This window comes from Myxocyprinus asiaticus, chromosome 26, assembly GCF_019703515.2.
Source record: "Myxocyprinus asiaticus isolate MX2 ecotype Aquarium Trade chromosome 26, UBuf_Myxa_2, whole genome shotgun sequence".
Taxonomy (NCBI): domain Eukaryota; kingdom Metazoa; phylum Chordata; class Actinopteri; order Cypriniformes; family Catostomidae; genus Myxocyprinus; species Myxocyprinus asiaticus.
In genome coordinates, this window is record NC_059369.1 from 45,311,761 (window position 1) to 45,330,493 (window position 18,733).

Sequence of the window (18,733 nt, forward strand, 5' to 3'; positions counted from 1 at the left end):
TTTTGCTTCCAAATTACATCCTCCAGCATTTGGATTAAAAGAAAACGTCAAAGTCTTGAAGGTTTCTCCCCCTCGTCGCATACCAAAACAAACTCGGAACATTTCTCGCAAACAATGCTGTTTTAATGAGCTTGCATACTGTATATTGTTAAAGGCATAAAAACAACCGAAATGCAAGTGCCATGGCAAACGTAAACACCAGCAGACTCTCTTTCATGACTTCCAGCGGAGTCCTGCACTAACTCCATGTGCGCGCCAGGCTGTTCCATATCCATCGTGTTTCACTTTAGTTTAGCGAGCTTGCATGATCAAATCTGAAGGGTCGATCTCTCCAGAACAGATGTTGAGATGTGATCCGGTATGGCCGCAGATCGGCCGCGCTGATTGAGAGAGACACAGAGGCATGGATTGAATCTCTGAACCGTGGATGCTGCACTTAACCCCGAGCATTCGCGAAATGCAAACACGAGCCCTTAAACTAGAGGGAGTCAGATCGACTGGAAACAGTTCAAAGTCCTCCACCGGCATCCAGCCGTGCAGAACACATGACTGAATTTGTCGGCTGAAGTTAAGAGAAAGCGGCCACTTCGAACAAACTTTGGAGAGTCTTTCAAGGAGACTTTGAACACTCCGGGAAGGGCTAATTAAGAAATTTAACAAACCTTAACAGTATGCATGCCACATGTTGTCCGCTCGCCAGAGAGCGAAATAGATGCATTCAAACAGTAGGAAGACTCGAGATGAGATTGGATTTATTGTGTGAGCTTTTTTATATCCGTCAAACATTCTCATCGATGATGGATTGCAGTACTGTTAACAAGTGTGGTCTCTTTCAGAGATGGGCATTCATTTATGAGACAAAGCGTTTGTGACTTATATCTTCAGTTTTTGGCATCCACAAATCTGTTTTCCCTGAAATTACATTGGATTGTGTTTATCCTCTCTATATTTCTCATTAGAAAATGATTCAACCATGAACCCTGTAGTTTTAGTATTATGTCCAGTTTGCTTACCTAACTGTAGTCTTTGAGTCAATATATTTCCCCAAAATCACTACAGAACACAATCACTGTAGATCTAGAACTTAAGACCTTCCAAATGCCGTGTTTGCCAATGTTACACTCTATGAACCTGTAGCCGGTTGCAAGAAACTCCTTAATTTAACAAAACTAGGCTTGGGGTTGATGTCTTTTTCACACATTGGTATTCACTGGATGATATATTGCGTGTATGTATCTTTCATATAGCCTACACAATGCATTTTCAGTTACAAGTATGTCTTTTTTTGCTTTGACAGATTGGATGAATCCTATTCAAGGCAACATACAGAGAAGTTGCATAATAAACGTTGCCATGTCTAATTGTTCAGTATGCGCAGTTTGCACCAGTTTCAAACACTTACATGCAATCTTAATCTTTGTGTGTATGGTGACTAGATTCACAACTTTGGACTGCCACCTGGACTGCATCGATGCTTCCTACCCACCGGTGTGCGACTGGCTTCAGTCAATGTTATATCACCCCCTTGTGGTCTCCCAATGCTATTACACCAGACCCACATTAACTGGAAGGCGAATTGACAGTGAATTGGAAAGCACACAAATTAGGCTTTTAATTTAAATGTCCACTTATGTTAATATATTTACGCCTCAAAAACAGTCTGAGAAAATAACGTGCCTATCAATAATCGATAGAAAATCAAAAGAAATCCTTTAGTGGCAGGAAAGAGACCATCTGACTGACATGCAAAGTGACCAACCACAGTTCATTTTGCTTTTATGTGCAGTTTAGGAGCAGATTTATCTGAAATAGGAGATAGTTTGGTGTGATAAAAAGTCATTTAAATTACACAGAAGTGTCGGTCCACAACCAAATAAAAATTAAATAATAAAACAATGGCAGAACTGTAGTGAGTACTGCTCTATCCACAAATTTAACTCCAGAAACAGAGACAAATAGTTTACTTGCTACCAAGTGCCTCAAACTAAACTCTGAGTATCTTTTAAAGATTTAATGAGAACGTTCTTGTCTTTTTTGTGTGCAGTATGCATCACACAGTCAGTGAAGCAACTGTTGGCAGTCTGAGACTTTAGTAAATGTGATGACATTTTAAGGTGTAGCTTTAGTTTCTATATACTTTTTGGGGCCACTGTAGATCTTGTGTGTTGTTTCCTATGATAATGATTTATTTTATTTTTTTTACATGCATTTTGCACCCTTCAGTCCCTCAATACCTCAACAATCAATAAAAAGCATCTCTATAACCTAGTTAATTTCACGCATGTGTTTTGTGTCATTGTTACAGTATGTTATGTAATGTGTGGCATTGCATGTGTATTTCAGGGTTGGAGGTGAACTAGATGTGCCAAACGGGTACTTGTGTAAATCTGCTGCAGCTTGGTGAACATATTCTGCATGGTTGATGTTAGGCTGATTAGAGATGGTGAATGAAAACACTGACAGTTATTCATAATCATATTTTGCATTTTATAAAATACATTACAGTGGCCTCAAAAAGTATTTGGACACTTAAAAAATGTCTGACGGTCATAGTGTTAGAAAACAAAATATCAAACCAAGTGGCATTTATTCTTATGATGGACAGATCAAGCACACAAAAATAATAATTAATGATTAAACTGTGGTTGTCAAACAATAGTGGAACTATTGCAAGCCCTTTTGACATTTAATCATGTGCAGGATATGAATTATTTTATCTATTACTAGTAAGAAGTGCATAGCTGATATGTGTATTTGGAATTCAACAATAAATTAATTATAGATAATTAGATGAATATAGATTAGTCAGAAGTAAAGTCTCGGCTACTATTCACTTCCGTTGCATCTTAGTAATAGTGACTGAGGCTAACAAACACTTTGAGGCCACTTTAAACGTGTTTGATTTGAATGTGAAGTTATTATCTCAGCAGGAAAAATGCACAATTGAGCAAGATGACATTTTTTAATAACTGCCACAAACTGCTCAGTCTTTGTGCACATGAGATTATTTTGAGATTAGTTTCTTTTGAACACTGTAATTAGTGAGATAATAGTGCTAGTCATTGTGGCTCCCAGCCTGTGCTATTATTATCACTGTTAATGTAAACAGCGATGCCCTCATCAGCTGTGAGATGACACATCTGGGCTTTTCGTTGCATTTCAAATAGCGGAAAAATGTTGCATATCATGAACTCGGAAGAAAAATTGTTGACATATTTTCAGATATTTTTCATATGTGTTTCTCACGAACTTGCTGTCAGATTGACACATGAAGCCGACACATGTCAGTCATATGGAGCGATCTGTGAGTTCCCCCCGCGGGGCAGGAACTGAACACAGGGCGACTCCGACACTTTGAAATCCTTCCTCAGTGTTGTCTGTCTCTCATTACTCACTGCTTTCATATTCAACACGACTCTTTCATCCTCCTCCTTTCATTCTCTAACCCTCCTCCTCCCCATCTGAACATGTAAATATCTTCCTTCTTTCTTTCTTCCTTCATTCCTTCCTTCCTTACTTCTTTTCTTGCTTCCTTGCTTCCTTCCTTGCTTCCTTCCTTCCTTCCTTCCTTCCTTCCTTCCTTCAGGTGTCCAAGCACTGAAGATACTGGAACTCTATTGCATTTGTACTGATTTTCTTTCTAATTATTTCAGGCATACACACACTTATTTGACTCTAGGTGGCGTAAAAAAAACATAACATTTCAAACTCCTCCTAGGCCGTTTTTCAGATTCATACAAAATATGTTATACATCATCTACAGACCCTCATGACAAAAAGATAGCTGAATAATTTTGATTTGTCTATGTGATTCGGAGCTACAAGACAATGAGATGTTTGGGTGTGGCCCATATTCACTTATTGTCCTATATAGTTTAAACTTAGCAAAATTTGGTAAACTTTTACGTGTAGACATTTTTATGATGCTCACCAAATTTCGTCCAATTCTACCCATTGGGGGCTCTATAACAAACAAAAAAAAAGCATAATAAATCAACTCAACAACTCGAGGAAGTTGAAACTTTGCATGAGCCTTCTTTGTTTCAAGTGCTTACATATCCTTAAAATATCAATTTGAAAAGTCAGCAAAAATGGTCATCAGCTGCCAATCAGATTTAAGCAGCTAATAAGTTAAACTGCAAATGGCCGATGATAATCACACTGTGTGTACACAAACAGGGTGTCTACAAGAAACTGTATACCAAATTTTGTGAGAATTGACCACAAAGGGGTCATTTTGCAAGAGAACTCCATCCTAGACCGTTAGTTTGATTCATTTTGACGTCATTCGGAAGATATAAGCCAATATGTTTTTTTTAGGTTCGACCCATAATGACTAGTTGGCCTGTATCTTTTGAGCATAATATCCAAACTGAATGAAACTTGGTACACATGGACAACAGAACATTATAAGGTTGCATGCCAAATTTCATCACTTTCTGATGCTGTCCAACTGAATAACTAAGTTTAAAAATGTTGAAATTTGGCTATTTGGTTGCCACTTGAACCTTTCTTTCTTTCTTTCTTTTTTCTCTGTGTGATCTGATTGTTTAGTCTGTTTTTTTTTTTTTTCAGTTCATCTTTTAACACTTCTCACATCATTGATTTGATTTAAGTGACTGATGTGACGTGTGATACAAATGAATGAAGGAAATCATTCTTTTCCAAGTGCAAATATTCTCTCATGTACTGCACAGAAACAGAAATTATTATCTCATATTATCTGGAGCAAGGCAAGGTTTTGTAAGCTATCCAAATTTTAATATCTATGTTTCTTGCAGCAAAAGCATTAATCATTATTGTGTACATACCTGTATGATAAACATAACTGACAATGAAATACAACATCATTTTCTTAGACATCTTTTTTTTGAGGGACACAAATTTCACTTGATTAGTTTTCAGAAACATGATCATCTACATATGTTTATAAAAGGGCATCATGAAAGAGATTAAAGGTAAATAAAAATATAGACCGTTCCATCTGCAAGAGCATTAAGTTGTGGAGTGGAGTGGAGTGGTGGTGGTGTAGTGGGCGAAAGCACAGAACTGGTAAGCAGGAGGTTGCTGGTTTGATCCCCACAGCCACCATCACTGTCCTTGAAGAAGGCACTTAACTCCAGGTTGCTCTGGGGGGAATGTCCCTGTAATAAATGCACTGTAAATTTGTTATTTTCTTCCTTCTCTGTGTAGAAGAACATTAATCAGATTTATATCTCCATAAATTAACTTATTAATCACCTGAATATATATGTATCTTAAGTGTAGCTTAACATTAACACAGAGTGTAAACTGCTGAGAGACAGCGAGAATGAAATGTTAACATCGTTTGTTTGGTTCTCCTCTTTAGAACCCCAAATTCCAGGAACCTGTTACTCTGGACTTTCTGGATGCAGAACTGGAAAATGATATTAAAGTGCAGGTAGGTACCACACACATACAAACACACACTGGTAAATGGTGAGAGACAGAGTGAGGGTTAATATCAGTGTATGGAGAGAGAACTGATGAAAGAACACATGTGTGATTCAGTACTGGCAGATGTGGTGTTGGGTTGGCTGTATTTCTCTCTTTTGAATAAAAGTTATTTAAGAAACTTTGAAAATGAGAAGATCAATCAAATGCACTTTGCCGCTCTCCTTAACTGTCATCTTTCTCGTATGTTGCAATGGAGAAGTCCAAATAATTTTAGTGAATTGGTTCGTTCGGGAACTTCATGTAAATTAAGTGGTTAAAATGAATGATTCACCAATTCACTTACTATATGTAGTGCTGGTGAATCCAATTCACTTTTAGTGAATCGTTTTGTTCAGACTGTTCTTGTAAATGAACCTGATAAAATGAATGATTCACCGATTCATTTACTATATGTAGTGCTGGTGAATCCAGTTCATTTTTGTGAATCCTTGTTCAGACTGTTCATGTAAATTAACCTGTTCAAATGAATGATTCACCGATTCACTTACTATATGTAGTGCTGGTGAATCCAATTCATTTTAGTGAATCGTTTGTTCAGACTGTTCATGTAAATGAACCTGTTCAAATTAATGATTCACCGATTCATTTACTATATGTAGTGCTGGTGAATCCAGTTCATTTTAGTGAATCGTTTGTTCAGACTGTTCTTGTAAATGAACCTGTTAAAATGAATGATTCACCGATTCACTTACTATACAGTGCATCCGGAAAGTATTCACAGCACTTCACTTTTTCCACATTTTGTTATGTTACAGCCTTATTCCAAAATGGATTAAATTCATTATTTTCCTCAAAATTCTACAAACAATACCCCATAATGACAACGTGAAAGAAGTTTGTTTGAAATCTTTGCAAATTTATTAAAAATAAAAAACGAAAAAATTAACATGTACATAAGTATTCACAGGCTTTGCTCAGTACTTTGTTGAAGCACCTTTGGCACCAATTACAGCCTCAAGTCTTTTTGAGTATGATGCTACAAGCTTGGCACACATATTTTTGGGCAGTTTCTCCCATTCTTCTTTGCAGGACCTCTCAAGCTCCATCAGGTTGGATGGGGAGCGTCGGTGCGCAGCCATTTTCAGATCTCTCCAGAGATGTTCAATCGGGTTCAAGTCTGGGCTCTGGCTGGGCCACTCAAGGACATTCACAGAGTTGTCCCGGAGCCACTCCTGTGTTATCTTGGCTGTGTGCTTAGGGTCGTTGTCCTGTTGGAAGATGAACCTTCGCCCCAGTCTGAGGTCCAGAGCGCTCTGGAGCAGGTTTTCATCAAGGATGTCTCTGTACATTGCTGGATTCATCTTTCCCTCGATCCTGACTAGTCTCCCAGTTCCTGCCGCTGAAAAACATCCCCACAGCATGATGCTGCCACCACCATGCTTCACTGTAGGGATGGTATTGGTCAGGTGATGACCGGCGCCTTTGAAAGAGTTCAATCTTTGTTTCTCATGGTCTGAGAGTCCTTCAGGTGCCTTTTGGCAAACTCCAGGTGGGCTGTCATGTGCCTTTTACTGAGGAGTGGCTTCTGTCTGGCCACTCTACCATACAGGCCTGATTGGTGGAGTGCTGCAGAGATGGTTGTTCTTCTGGAAGGTTCTCCTCTCTCCACAGAGAAACACTGGAGCTCTGTCAGAGTGACCATCAGGTTCTTGGTCACCTCCCTGACTAAGGCCCTTCTCCCCCGATCGCTCAGTTTGGCTGGGTGGCCAGCTCTAGGAAGAGTCCTGGTGGTTCCAAACTTCTTCCATTTACAGATGATGGAGGCCACTGTGCTCATTGGGACCTTCAATGCTGCAGAAATTTTTCTGTACCCTTCCCCAGATCTGTGCCTCGATACAATCCTGTCTCGGAGGTCTACAGACAATTCCTTGGACTTCATGGCTTGGTTTGTGCTCTGACTTGCACTGTTAACTGTGGGACCTTATATAGACAGGTGTGTGCCTTTCCAAATCATGTTCAATCAACTGAATTTACCACAGGTGGACTCCAATCAAGTTGTAGAAACATCTCAAGGATGATCAGTGGAAACAGGATGCACCTGAGCTCAATTTTGAGTGTCATGGCAAAGGCTGTGAATACTTGTGTACATGTGATTTTTTTTTTTTTTTTTTTCGTTTTTATTTTTAATGACATTTGCAAAGATTTCAAACAAACTTCTTTCACATTGTCATTATGGGGTATTGTTTGTAGAATTTTGAGGAAAATAATGAATTTAATCCATTTTGGAATAAGGCTGTAACATAACAAAATGTGGAAAAAGTGAAGCGCTGTGAATACTTTCTGGATGCACTATATGTAGTGCTGGTGAATCCAGTTCATTTTAGTGAATCGTTTGTTCAGACTGTTCTTGTAAATGAACCTGTTAAAATGAATGATTCACCGATTCACTTACTATAAGTAGTGCTGGTGAATCCAATTAATTTTAGTGAAAAAAATTTTTTTTTAAAAATTACAAAAAAATTATTTTTCATTTGAACTCCCCAACACTGTTTCTATGCAAACATTTTATGATAGTTTGTACATTCTCTGGCCAAAAATAATCACAAAATCTGATTGCATATGATAATCGGCACATGTAAGGGCGATCAAGAGTGTTAGTTTCTCTTTCTTTCAGATCCGGACTTTGATGATTGATAGAGACCCTGGAGAGAAAACAATTGAAACACTTGTGAAATCTCAGGATGAGGTGTGTACATCTTCAATAATACTTCTTCTGCACCATATATTCTGTCCACATCCTGTTCATTTATACCCCACATCAGAGATACATCGACAGAGGGATCAGAACGTACACCTGGGCGCCAGTTAATGGAACGGACTACAGGTTTGCCCATAAATGTTATGTTTAAGACAGAATGAAGGGGTGATGGCATTGTTTATCCATGCAAAGTGTTTCACAAACGTTGTAAGTATTTGTATGTATAAAACACATTGTCTTTGTTCCATCAGCCTGGCTTTGGTCTTGCCTGAATGCGGTCTGCATTACATCGAGGCAAACCTGGGGAACACTATAAAACAAGCCATGTGTGAGTATCACCCACAACACACAGACCAGCTCCACACATTGACCAAACCCACCGCAGCGCACAGATAAAGGCTTCGGCGTGCAGAGCTATTGTGTTATGAAATAGCTGAGATCGTCTTCAAGTATGTTTCACTGACTCGCAAGAGAGCCTTTGTGTGTGTGTGTATGTTTGTGTGTGCATGCATATGTATATACAGTATATATAGTTCACATAAGGGTGTTTCTTCAACTTTGGGACATACATGTCCCACACAGTAAAACACTTATTGTTTTATTTATTTATTTTTGACTTATTTTCCAGTAAAAATATCTAAACATCCTTAAAACAAGAACAAATTACTTGATGCAGAATTGCATACAATATTAATTCTTGCTTTCAGAGAAATATAACTACATTTAATAATGTTTATGCTTAAAAACAAAGTGTCCTTTGATTTCCTTTTAATCAAGTTTTTATTTTCTTACCCCACTGGCCCCCCAGTTACCCCACTTTTTTTTTTTTTTTAAGCATAAACATTACAAAACATTTTGAGATTTCTCTGAAAATGTTCCATTTTGCTTCTCAGGTAAATTTATCTTGTTTTATGAATATTTCGATATTTTTTTTAAAAGAAGACACAAATATTCAATAAGAAAATTATGTTTTGCAGTGCAGGGGTTACTTTTTATTAAAACTAACAGATTTATTTTATTTTCTAATTAAAACTGACTTTACCATTTATTTTTGGTACTTTTCAAATGTCTTTTATGTTTAGATGTGACTGTTTTATTCATGTCCCAGACCCAGACTTTCAATATATACATATAAAAAAAATAAAATTATTACATGTTTAAAACTATGATCATCTAAACAAAGAGTGAAATAAACATCAACCATTTCAATATTTATTTTGTGAAAATAATGTCTATCATTTAAACAAATAACTTTCCCACATTTCCAGCACACCAAACAATTTTGCCTCTAATAAAGTTTTATCAAAAGTTAGTGTGCTTGTTAACCAACAGATGAAATCTGAGACAAAACAGATAAAAATCAAGGGAAATATCACTCTTGAGCAGAAGATTTTTATTTGGCTTAATTTCCAGTCAAGCTGTAACATTGTGCAAAATGATGCAAAAAATTTGAAAATATAATTTAATTGTGTGTAATTAGGATACATAAAATTTTAGCAAAAATGACATAAATCTCCTGTGATGCATGTACAGACACTGTTAGACATTGTTAGCAGACAAATTAAATAAACTATTGAGAGTGTGGAAAATGTCCACAGCACTAAAAGTGCCTGCAGTTGAAGAAACACGTGTGTGTGTGTGTGTGTGTGTGTGTGTGTGTGTGTGTGTGTGTGTGTGTTTGACCTGGATTGTCAGGGCTGCTCTCTGTATTAAGCTGAGGTCCAGCTGGTCTCCACCCATCTTGAGCGTTGTAGCCAGGCGTTTGATCTGACTCTCTCAAGCACACAGGGGTCCCGGCTAGGAAGAGAGACTGCAAACACCCCCCTCCCCACCGGACATGTGCTGCTCAACTCCAGATCTGCAAACACACACACACAGACATTCAGCTCATTTAAACCTTACAGACATGTACATTACAAGACTAACAAACACAGCTTTATTCTACATAAACACACATGGACAAATCAATGTTTTTGTATTTTAGCTCCGGATAACTTGAATCCAGCTTTAAGTGTTTTTCCTTGATCTCTCTTTTCTGTCTTTCCATCTTTGAATCACACAGCACAATGGGGCAAGTACTCTTGTCTGTCTGTTCTCCGGCTTTAGACATTTTAATGGCATATTATTTATTTTGCATATTTATTTACATTTATTCATGCATGACTGTGAGTTTCATACACTCAACTCGTCTTTTTGTCTTTAGCATTTTTTTATTTTAATTTTTTGCATGATATGTGCAACATCAGTCGATCAGTCTAAAGCATCAAAAGTGTTTGGTGTTTGTTGAAACCTAAATAAATTATTGAATGGGGAGCCAAAAAAAAAACAAACAAACTTTGAAATGTGGACTATAGAAAACTTAAGATAACAGATTACAGCTATATATTTACATTTTCTAATGAAAGCACAAGAGTTCATGCCTGTACAAAACTTGGCACAATGATGCTAGGGGACTTTGGGTGGTTGCCAGGGCATTGCTATGCAGTTGCTAGGGTGCTCTGGGCAATTGCCAGGGCAATGTTAGGTGGTTGCTAGGGCGTTCTAGAAGACCCCACCCCCAAATCTCTGTGATCCATAGATACAGTATGGTCAGTTCCCTCCTTGAATGTAAGTCTATGGTATTTTTCATCTGTTTTTCATCTTTAAAGCAAAAATTATGAAGCAAATATGCATATTGTAACGTGCATCATGTCCATAGCACTACATGTGTGGGATTGCATGGCAAAATTGAATACTTCACGTCAGGGATTTTGAAAAATAGTATGAGCAATATTAATCGCAATGCTTCCCTTTGCAAACAGCACTAAAAATTGAGCTCAGAATATTTCTTGCAACATTGCACAGGGGACGTGCAGAAGGAGCAAAATAGAATTTAGAGTTCAAGCCAAAAGCGTTTCCCCTCTCACTCTTCATCAGTGTAATTATTTTAGCATAACTCTGCGTTTGAAAGTCACATCGCTTTGACTAGTCATTACAAGCATGAAAGCCAAGGAAGGAAATTTTAGCTTGCGAAAGAATGAGTACAAGCAGGCTTTTGGAACCACAAAATGTGTCTGAAGGTCATGCTGGGGCTTGTGAGAAGTAATGATGTGCTACTTGAGGTGGAAAGCTGTAGTTCCACATGCGGTCACAGGAATATAATGTTGTGTACGAGCCTGAGCTCTTTACCAATCCTCAGTATCTCTTGTGAGCAAATGGACAAGGAGCCTGTTGTGTGTCTCATTAGTGATTCTTTAAGGTAAGCATTACTATTACTATTGGTCAATAAACCTTTAAGCATAAGTATTGAACTTTGGTTCTCAATTCTTCCTGAACCATTTATTTTACAGACATGAATGATACTTCAAACCATGTGGCTTTTTGAGGAGAAGTGTACTATTACTTTTTTAATCATTCAGACTTATGACTTTTGCTTAGCGGATTACAGAATGGTAAAAAAAAAAAAAAAAAGTATATTGAAGGAGGGACCTGAGCCATATATTGCCAATGCAAATGCAAAACAGACACACACCAAAATGAATTGGTGAGACCATAACACATCTACAATACTGAACACACACACACACACACACACACACACACACATTCATCTAGGTTATTACTTACATGTGGCATTATTGCAAAAACTGACAAAAAAGGTCTAAATACCCCAAAACCCACTCAAAATGCACAAATTTTGTGCTTTTACATGATTGAAGTTAGAGTTGTTATATTTCTTTCATAACAATTTCATAGAAAATCATAACAATCACACGTTTATTGTTTCCAGACACTTTTAACCGGGAACAATTGGAACGTGATTTAATGATGAACAGTGCATAAAGGTTAAAGAGCAGAATAGAGCTCAACAGTCTGATTCCAGAAGTAAAAAATCCCATTCATTTACTCCATAGGCGAATTAATGTTTAACGATAACTTGTAAACCTTTAAAGACAGACCTACGGTGACCTCTGAGGTTGTTAATTTATGTTATTACACGGCTCTCTGGAACACTAGATTGTGACTGGTCAATGGCACCATCTAGTGGTCTCATATTTCTGAGGAACAACTGCACATCCTTATATCAAACCACTCATCCTGGTATTGTGAGCCATCGTTCCGGCTTCTTGGATCACTTTGCAGGGTAAGCTAATGAAATTATTTCAACTCAAATCAATGTTTCATGTGCATATCTTTGGTTTATTTGGCAAGTAGTCTTGTAAAAATCTGGATAATGAGGAGTCAGACATTCATAAAGTACAAAATAAACGCCAACAGAACTCTGACGCAAACCGGAAGTGGATTTCAGCTGTTTAGCGATTTATTTTTTCTAACTTAATTACATAATTTCAATGCAAATATATATATATATATATATATATATATATATACACACACACACACAGTTGTGCTTAAAGTGTGCATACCCTTGGGAGAACTGGTAATATATGTACCATTTTTAAAGAAAACATGAGTGAGCAGGCAAAACACATTTCTTTTATTTCTTATTGGATTCATATTCAACTGTAGGTTATAACAGAATGGCACAATCATAAAACAAAACATGGCAACAAAGCAAAAAAATGAAATGACCCCTGTTCAAAAGTCTGCATACCCTTAGTTCTTAATACTGTGTATTGCCCCCTTTAGCATCAATGACAGTGTGCAGTCTTTTGTAATAGTTGTCTATGTGGCCCCAAATTCTTGCAGGTGGTATAGCTGCCCATTCGTCTTGGCAAAATGCCTGCAGGTCATGCAAAGTCTTTGGTCGTCTTGCATGAACTGCACGTTTGAGATCTCCCCAGAGTGGCTCAATCATATTAAGGTCAGGAGACTGTGATGCCCACTCCAGAACCTTCACCTTTTTCTGCTGTAACCACTGGAGGGTCAACTTGGCCTTGTGCTTAGGGTCATTGTCGTGCTGGAAAGTCCAAGAGCGTCCCATGCGCAGCTTTCGTGCAGAAGAATGCAAATTGTCTGCCAATATTTTCTGATAACATGCTGCATTCATCTTGCCATCAATTTTATAAGATTCACTTGTAATAAGTGATTGAACAGTACTGACTGGCATTTTCAAGGCTTTGGATATATTTTTATATCCTTTTCCATCTTTATAATGTTCCATTACCTTGTTACGCAGGTCTTTTGACGGTTCTTTTCTGCTCCCCATGGTTCAGTATCTAGAATGCTCAGTGCATCCACATGAGAGCTAACAAACTCATTGTATCTCCCCTTTTCTCCCCAATTTTTGGAATGCCCAATTCCCACTACTTAGTAGGTCCTTGTGGTGGCGTGGTTACTCACTTCAATCCAGGTGGTGGAGGCCAAGTCTCAGTTGCCTCCGCTTCTGAGACAGTCAGTCCACGCATCTTATCACGTGGCTTGTTGTGCATGACACCGCGGAGACTCATAGCATGCGGAGGCTCATGCTACTCTCCGCGATCCACGCACAACTTACCACATGCCCCACTGAGTGTGAGAACCTCTAATCGTGCCCACGAGGAGGTTACCCCATGTGACTCTACCCTCCCTAGCAACCGAGCCAATTTGGTTGCTTAGGAGACCTGGCTGGAGTCACTCAGTATGCCCTGGATTCAAACTCGCAACTCCAGGGGTGGTAGTCAGCGTCAATACTCGCTGAGATACCCAGGCCCTCTGCAAATAAATATTTTATTTCTATGTATTTATTTATTTGGGTTGTAGCAGTGTAATATGTGGGATGATGTACAGTCAGCCGGTTGTTATCGCAAAATTCGCGTCGGGGTCCTGAACACTATGTAGGGGGTTATTTTGCGATAACAAACAACTGACTGTACATTGTCGCTTACGTAAATGCACTCCCATGATGCACTGTGAATGATGAAATCAAGTCGATCTTCCAACACTCTTAAACAACTTATACAGTATATTTCAATATTTTGCACAAAAACAAAAGAAGATATTAATCAAAGTTCAAAGTTTTTACTGTTATGATTCACATCGGTGCTGGTTGGTTTGGCTCATGGCTTAGAACGCTTTTATGAAGGATTTTATGAAATCCCTATGGAAACAAATTATGGGAAAAATAATTTGTGCTCCTTGAAACAACCACACCATCTTTTTCCAGTGCAGCCTGTATTTCACCTGAGGTTACCTGTGGGTTTTTCTTTGTATCCTGAACAATTCTTCTGGCAGTTGTGGCTGAAATCTTTCTTGGTCTACCTGACCTTGGCTTGGTATCAAGAGATCCCCAAATTTTCCACTTCTTAATAAGTGATTGAACAGTACTGACTGGCATTTTTAAGGCTTTGGATATATTTTTATATCCTTTTCCATCTTTATAAAGTTCCATTATCTTGTTACGCAGGTCTTTTGACAGTTCTATACTGTTCCCCATGGCTCAGTATCTAGAATGCTCAGTGCATCCACATAAGAGCTAACAAACTCATTGACTATTTATACACAGACACTAATTGCAACTTAAAAAGCCACAGGTGTGGAAAATTAACCTTTAATTGCCATTTAAACCTGTGTGTGTCACCTTGTATGTCTGTAACAAGGCCAAACATTCAAGGGTATGTAAACTTTTGATCAGGGCCATTTGGGTGATTTCTGTTATCATTTTGGTTTAAAAAGGAGCCAAACATCTATGTGATAACAAATGGCTTCATATGATCACTATCCTTAAATAAAAGAAAATTTTTTTGCATGATCAGTTATATTTTCAAAATCAATGCCAAAATGTCACAATTTCTGCCAGGGTATGCAAACTTTTGAGCACAACTGTATGTGCATGTTTGTCCTCTCTCTCTCCCTTATTCCCTAACTCCATTTGTGGTAGTAAAGAAGCTTGGCACAAGTTTACAGGTCCATCTGGTTATTGAGAAAGGGGAAAGAGGCAGCAGCGTCGGGGTCAGGTCTTTGCGTACCCTCTCCGGAGTGTTCCGGTGGTCTTCAGAGTGCTCCTGGATGCTTTAGGACCTGACTCAACACTCTGGGAGCTCCACGTGGCTTGTATGACAAAAGCCGAAGCCACGTGTAAACTTCAGATAGGCAGAACGAGAGAAGTGTTGCTTTGGGGAGCCGTGTCGAGCAAGTAATGAGAAGAGCAGGTGAATTCAGAGCTCTCTCGAGGGACGTGTCCTTATGGCTGGTCGTAACTGAAACCTGTGATGATGGACTTGGCCACTGGGCTGATCTTGGACCTGGCAGGCCCTGGATCTCCACACGTTCTGAGGCAGCCATGTTTTGACATGATTAACCCCACATGTGTTTGTCACCAAGTGCTCAAACATTTTTGTTGGAGATCAGAGAGATGCTGAGAGCATACATTTGTTTGAGAAGAAAAATCTGAGAAGAAATCAGACATGGTGCAAATTATGTTGGCAGCAAACTCGCTGACCGCATACCAGATGTTGCCAAAAACCCACTGACACATTGACACAAACTTCAAGCACTCATAAGCACACAAACACACTTTTTCCAGTTAACCAGTAGGCTCTAATACCCCTGTCACATATGCACACACTTGGTTAATTTCCCCAGCATCATGTCGCCATCAGTGTCTGTTATCAGTGGGTGAAGGACGGGTCATTATGTTTTTTAGAAGCTAATGGTGCAACCCCCCTTACCCACATGAATGAGAAAGCAGTGCTAATGAGGGAGTGTGTATAGACTCAGAAGAAGAGGCCCAGCCTGACACTTGTTACTATTATTCTACAGACATGGTGTAGGGTTTTTCCAAATCCTTATAGCAACATCAAAACTATCCATTATAACTCCTCCTAAAGCTTTCAAGCTACATCCACCAAACTCGGCACAGACCTTCAGATTGTTCTGACTTAGTGCTCTGTGTGTTTTCAAACTGATTGGAAGTACAGACTGAATTACAACCTTGTCTCATAGAATGAACGTTACTATAACTACATTTTTGCATTTTTGCCTCGCTCTATGTTTTGCTGCAGTTTCCTGGTGAAATAAACACTAGAGGCGCTACAACAACTGTACGTTTCATTCACTTTCACACAAATCACAAGTACAACGGCTGATTAACATTTATTTTTCACTCTATTACTCACACCCTGCTTTGCTATGATATCGAAACACTTTTACTGTAACACATTATTTGAAAAAAAAAAAACAATATATTTTAACGCTTGTATTACAGACTCCCTACATGTACATCACAATGTGATTAGCTTGCACGGAAGCTCACCTGATAGAGTGTTGGACACTGGACACTGAAATACACAGTTCAAGACCAGTCAAGCACACAAGCTGACACGTGAGACGAAAGTGCCATAGAAGCAACACGAAATGACATGGTTGCTTCAGAAAATTTGCTTTTCGTTGTGCATTTTGCTTTTGGACACTAGCCGTTAGGTTTAGGTGTTGGTTTAGGTTATTGATGTCTAGTTTGTTCACCTCTCATTTAATTTTAGATCACTATTGGTTGGGTTTAGGTTAAAGTTTTCAGTTAGGTTTTACTCATTCAAACCTCCATTTAATATTCAACTTAAAAACCTCATCTGATTAAGACAACATTTCATTTGCTTTTGGTGCCCCCAGTTGGACATTTCACTGGGGAATTGAAGCAAAACGTGACACGTAATTTCGTTTGGCAAAAATGTTGCATTGGTCACTTAATGTTCATGTGACAAGACTGCTTGTGGCTGTACTTTTGAGTATTTTAACATTTACGGATCAGTCCCATTGTAACTCCTATTGTAATTGCCCAACTGATGAATGCCCCATCCATCTAATGTTTTATTGTTCTACTGTTCATTATAAAGATCCATCAATCCATCCAGCCATTCATCCAATGTTTTATCATTCTGTCTTTTGTTCTTTGTAAAGTTCTATCCATCCATCCATCCATCCAATTTTTTATCATTCTTTTGTTCTTTGTAAAGTTCCATCCATCCAATGTATTTCTCGTTCTTTATTTTGTTCTTTGTAAAGTTCCACCCATCTTTCCATCCATCCATCCATCTATACATCCATCCAATGTTTTATCATTCTTTCTTTTGTTCTTTATAAAGATTCATCAATCCATCCATCCATCCATCCATCCATCCAATGTTTTATCGTTCTTTCTTTTGTTCTTTATAAAGTTCCATCCATCCATCCAATGCATTTCTCGTTCTTTATTTTGTTCTTTGTAAAGTTCCACCCATCTTTCCATCCATCCATCCATCTATACATCCATCCAATGTTTTATCATTCTTTCTTTTGTTCTTTATAAAGATTCATCAATCCATCCATCCATCCATCATCCATCCAATGTTTTATCGTTCTTTCTTTTGTTCTTTATAAAGTTCCATCCATCCATCCAATGCATTTCTCGTTCTTTATTTTGTTCTTTGTAAAGTTCCACCTATCTTTCCATCCATCCATCCATCTATACATCCATCCAATGTTTTATCATTCTTTCTTTTGTTCTTTATAAAGATTCATCAATCCATCCATCCATCCATCCATCCATCCAATGTTTTATCGTTCTTTATTTTGTTCTTTGTAAAGATCCATCCATCCATCCATCCATCCATCCATCCATCCATCCATCCGTCTAATGTTTTATCATTCTTTCTTTTGTTCTTTGTAAAGTTCCATCCATCCATCCATCCATCCATCCATCTATCCAATGTTTTATCATTCTTTCTTTTGTTCTTTATAAAGTTCCATCCATCCATCCAATGTTTTAGCATTCTTTCTTTTGTTCTTTGTAAAGTTCCATCCATCCATCCATCCATCCATCCATCCATCCAATGTTTTATCGTTCTTTATTTTGTTCTTTGTAAAGATCCATCCATCCATCCATCCGTCTAATATTTTATCATTCTTTCTTTTGTTCTTTGAAAAGTTCCATCCATCCATCCATCCATCTATCCAATGTTGTATCATTCTTTCTTTTGTTCTTTATAAAGTTCCATCCATCCATCCAATGTTTTATCATTCTTTCTTTTGTTCTTTGTAAAGTTCCATCCATCCAACCATCCATCCATCCGTCTAATGTTTTATCATTCTTTCTTTTGTTCTTTGTAAAGTTCCATCCATCCATCCATCTATCCAATGTTTTATCATTCTTTCTTTTGTTCTTTATAAAGTTCCATCCATCCATCCATCCATCCATCTATCCAATGTTTTATCATTCTTTCTTTTGTTCTTTGTAAAGTTCCATCCATCCATCCATCCATCCATCTATCCAATGTTTCATCATTCTTTCTTTTGTTCTTTATAAAGTTCCATCCATCCATCCAATGTTTTATCATTCTTTCTTTTGTTCTTTGTAAAGTTCCATCCATCCATCCATCCATCATCCATCCAATGTTTTATTGTTCTGTCTTTTGTTCTTTATAAAGTTACATCCATCTATCCATCCATCCAATGTTTTATCATTTTTTCTTTTGTTCTTTATAAAGTTTCATCCAACCATCCAACCATCCATCCATCCATCCATCCATCCATCCATCCATCCAATTTTTTATCATTCTTTTGTTCTTTATAAAGTTCCATCCATCCATCCAATGTTTTATCGTTCTTTATTTTGTACTTTGTAAAGATCCATCCATCCATCCATCCATCCATCCATCTATCCAA

At 38.0% G+C, this 18,733-nt stretch overlaps 1 protein-coding gene across 1 annotated transcript in view; it reads left to right on the top strand.

Annotated features, from left to right (window-relative positions):
- Window positions 1–18,733, top strand: part of LOC127417060 (voltage-dependent calcium channel subunit alpha-2/delta-1-like) — a 140,649-nt gene that overhangs the window by 85,260 nt on the left and 36,656 nt on the right. Inside the window, exons 19-22 of the mRNA XM_051656758.1 lie at window positions 5,351–5,422; window positions 8,093–8,164; window positions 8,241–8,302; window positions 8,428–8,504. Of these exons, the coding sequence (XP_051512718.1) occupies window positions 5,351–5,422; window positions 8,093–8,164; window positions 8,241–8,302; window positions 8,428–8,504 (283 nt within the window). The remainder of the gene's footprint in view (window positions 1–5,350; window positions 5,423–8,092; window positions 8,165–8,240; window positions 8,303–8,427; window positions 8,505–18,733) is intronic.